The sequence below is a fragment of the Dipodomys ordii genome, unplaced genomic scaffold (assembly GCF_000151885.1).
Source record: "Dipodomys ordii isolate 6190 unplaced genomic scaffold, Dord_2.0 Scaffold81, whole genome shotgun sequence".
Lineage (NCBI taxonomy): Eukaryota > Metazoa > Chordata > Mammalia > Rodentia > Heteromyidae > Dipodomys > Dipodomys ordii.
Genome location: NW_012267297.1, coordinates 3115905 through 3119243, shown reverse-complemented (window position 1 = coordinate 3119243; position 3339 = coordinate 3115905). Strand labels below are relative to the sequence as shown.

General features: G+C 55.3%; 1 protein-coding gene across 1 annotated transcript in view; it reads right to left on the bottom strand.

Annotated features, from left to right (window-relative positions):
* Nucleotides 1-3339, bottom strand: part of Slco1c1 (solute carrier organic anion transporter family, member 1C1) — a 20505-nt gene that overhangs the window by 7458 nt on the left and 9708 nt on the right. Inside the window, exons 7-10 of the mRNA XM_013025056.1 lie at nucleotides 2582-2827; nucleotides 2089-2253; nucleotides 1465-1660; nucleotides 17-182 (exon numbers count right to left, since the gene is read on the bottom strand). Coding sequence (XP_012880510.1) covers nucleotides 17-182; nucleotides 1465-1660; nucleotides 2089-2253; nucleotides 2582-2827 — 773 coding nt within the window. The remainder of the gene's footprint in view (nucleotides 1-16; nucleotides 183-1464; nucleotides 1661-2088; nucleotides 2254-2581; nucleotides 2828-3339) is intronic.

Below are 3339 nucleotides of genomic sequence, written 5' to 3'. Positions count from 1 at the left end.
CCCGGGCCTCGCTTACGAGGCTTCTCCCAGCCACGCGGGAGGCCTGGCAGCCGGCGAGGCAGGCGGACGCGTAGGTGACTCCGTCGGCCCCGCACACGGGCTCCCAGTGGGCCTCCGAGCACTGGCATCTGGAGTTGCAGTCGGCAAGGAGGCCGCCGCGGCCGGGGGTCACGGGCCGCGTCCTGCGGAGACAAGTCACTGTCTCAGCACCACCTGGCCCGGCGGGCAGGGCGAGGGCCGCCATCTCAGACAGCACCCGCGGCCCCGCCTGCGTCCCAGCCACCCAGGAGGCCCAGACCTGAGGATCAGGGTTCGAGGCCAGCCTGGGCGGGAAAGGCCGTGAGGCCCTGATCTCCCAGGAACCAGCAAAGAGCCAGAAGCAGAAGAGCGCCTGCCATGCGTGCGAAAGCTAAGGGACAACACCAAGGCCCTGAGTTCGAGTCCCAGGACCAACACACACGCACACACTTAAAAGGACAGGACAATATCTAGGAGCCGGTGGCCCCCGCCTGCCATCCCAGCCACTCAGGAGGCTGAGATCTGAGGATCAGGGTTCAAAGCTAGCCCAGGCAGGAAAGTCCATGAGACTCTGATCTCCCAAATGCCTGCCATGAATGCGAAAAGTAAGGGACAACACCAAGGCCCTGAGTGTAAGCCCCAGAACCAACACACACACGCACACACACACACACACACACATGCTTAAAAGGACAGGACAAGATCCAGAAGCTGGTGGCTCCCGCCTGTCATCCCAGCTACTCAGGAGGCTGAGATCTGAGGATCAGGGTTCAAAGCCAGCCCGGGCGGGAAAGGCCGGGAGACTCTCTTCAGTGATCCATTCAAGCACCTGACGCGGTGCCGAGGCTCAGCAGGGTAGAGCGCTGGCCTTGAGCTGAACAAAAGTGACAGAGCCAGGCCCAGGTTTTTCTTTCAAAGTCGGGAGGGTGAAAGGTCAGAGATTCCCGGGGTCGGGGGGCTTACTCTCAAAGCTTAACCCACAAAAGCCAGTGATGACATCCCTGTCCTTGTGGAGGGGAATCTAAAACCTCGCACAAAGCGATGTGTTTTGGGGGCTGATCCTGGGCCTTGAACTCAGTACCTGGGCGCTGTCCCTGAGCTGCTTTTTGTTCAAGGCTGGCGCTCTACCCCTTGAGCCACAGCGCCACTTCTGGCTTTTTCTGAGTAGTTTATCAGAGAGAAGAAGTCTGATAGACTTTCCTGCCTGGGCTAACTTTGAACCTCGATCCTCAGATCTCAACCTCCCCACGAGTATCCGGGACTACAGGCGTGCGCCACCGGCATCGGACTCCAGTGTCAAATGCTGTAAATGATCAGTCGGTTGGCATCACGTCCATCCTAAAACCATTATGCCCTTTCTATAATGGAGATGCTTTTTAAAAGCTCAACCCTGCACGGAATTCAGCCAGCCCGTTTCTTCAGATGACCGACGGGGAGAGAACTTACCCTCTATAGGACACTGTCAGCCCGGCCACCGCCGATGGTTCACAGCCCAGGGCAAACAGGGAGAGGAAGAGGAGGTAGCCAAGGATGGAAGATGCCAGCGAGAGCCTGGCGGCTCCACACAGGCCGATCCTGAATTTCTTCATGAACATTCCACCAGAAAATATCCCCAGGGCCACCGCTGGAATGTTGATCAGGCCTGTGGGGGGAGCCAGGGGAGAGAAGAGTTGATTCCCTCATGAATGTCTCAAGGAAAGCGAAATGCACCCGCAGGAACTTGATCTGTGCATGTATTTAGTTATTGAATTTCAGTCGTGGGACTTGAACTCAGGGCCTCGAGCTTCTTTTTGCTCAAGGCTGGCGCTCTACCACTTGAGCCACAGCACCACTTCCGGCTTTTTCTGTGTCTGTGGGACTGAGGAATCGAACCCAGGGCTTCGTGCATGCTAGGCAAGCGCTCTACCATTGAGCCACCTGCCCAGTGCCATTTATTTATTTATTTTTAATGTTGTCTATGCTCGGACACATCATCTAGCGTCACTGAAGAGCACTAAGATGAGACTTGTAAGCCGTGGAGTGGAGGCCCGTGGAGTGGAGGACCGTGGAGTGGAGGCCCGAAGGACGCACCGATCACGAAGTTGGCCCTGGAGGAGGTCTGTCCATACTGCTGCTCGATGTATTTGGGTTTGTATGTCACCATGCCGAACAGAGAATTGAACTGCACGGTGCTGGCACACACGTACAGCACATACACCGGGTTCCCCAAGAGACTCTTCAGCGACGGAACGAAGTCTGCAAGGCAAAGTCATCATCAGATGAACAATGAATCATCATCACACCCAGCCACCAAGGCAGGGTTTGGGGTTTGTTTTTTCTTTTGGGGCGGTCATGGGATTTGAACTCAGGGCCTGAGCGCTGTCCCTCAGCATTTCAGCTCCAGGCTGGTGCTCTACCACTTGAACCACAGCTCCATTTCTGGTTTTCTGGTGGTTCATTGGAGATCAGAGTCTCAGGGACTTTCCTGCCCAGACTGGCCTCGAACTGTGATCCTCAGACCTCAGCCTCCTGAGGAGCTGGGATGGCAGGCGGGAGCCACGCAACCCGGCCCTCCCCTACCTACCTTTCGCCATTTCCACCATTTTTGCTTTTCCTCCGTGGGGAGTCTGGTAGCTTCCGGGCTCGTCCAGGATGAACTGGGATTTCTCGGGGGAAGAGCTGGAGTCCTCTCGGCCCGTGGGTCTAGGTAGACTCTTGGGGAAACACCAGAAAGGCACGGCGGCGAGGAGACTCACGGCCCCGGCTACGAGGTAACCCAGCCACCAAGCACCCACCCACTGGGGGTCCGCCGGGGTGATGGCCAGGTGCTCTGAAAGGCAGAGAGAGCGGCCGGGCTTCGGTGCCGGGCAGAGTCCAGACTGCATGCGATCCACCCGGGAGTGACTTCCGTCAGCCATGGTGGAAAGGTCATCCCTAACATGGCTTCCAGGGAGATCATCATCATCATCATCATCACCATCATCATCATCATCATCACCATCATCACCATCATCATCATCACCATCATCATCATCATCATCATCATCACAATCATCATCATCATCATCATCACCATCATCATCATTATCATCATCATCATCACCATCATCATCATCACCATCATCACCATCATCATCATCATCATCATCATCATCATCATCATCACCATCATCACCATCATCATCACCATCATCATCATCACCATCACAATCATCACCATCACCATCATCACCATCATCATCACCATCATCACCATCATCATCATCATCACCATCATCATCATCATCATCATCATCATCATCATCACCATCACCATCATCACCATCATCATCATCACCACCA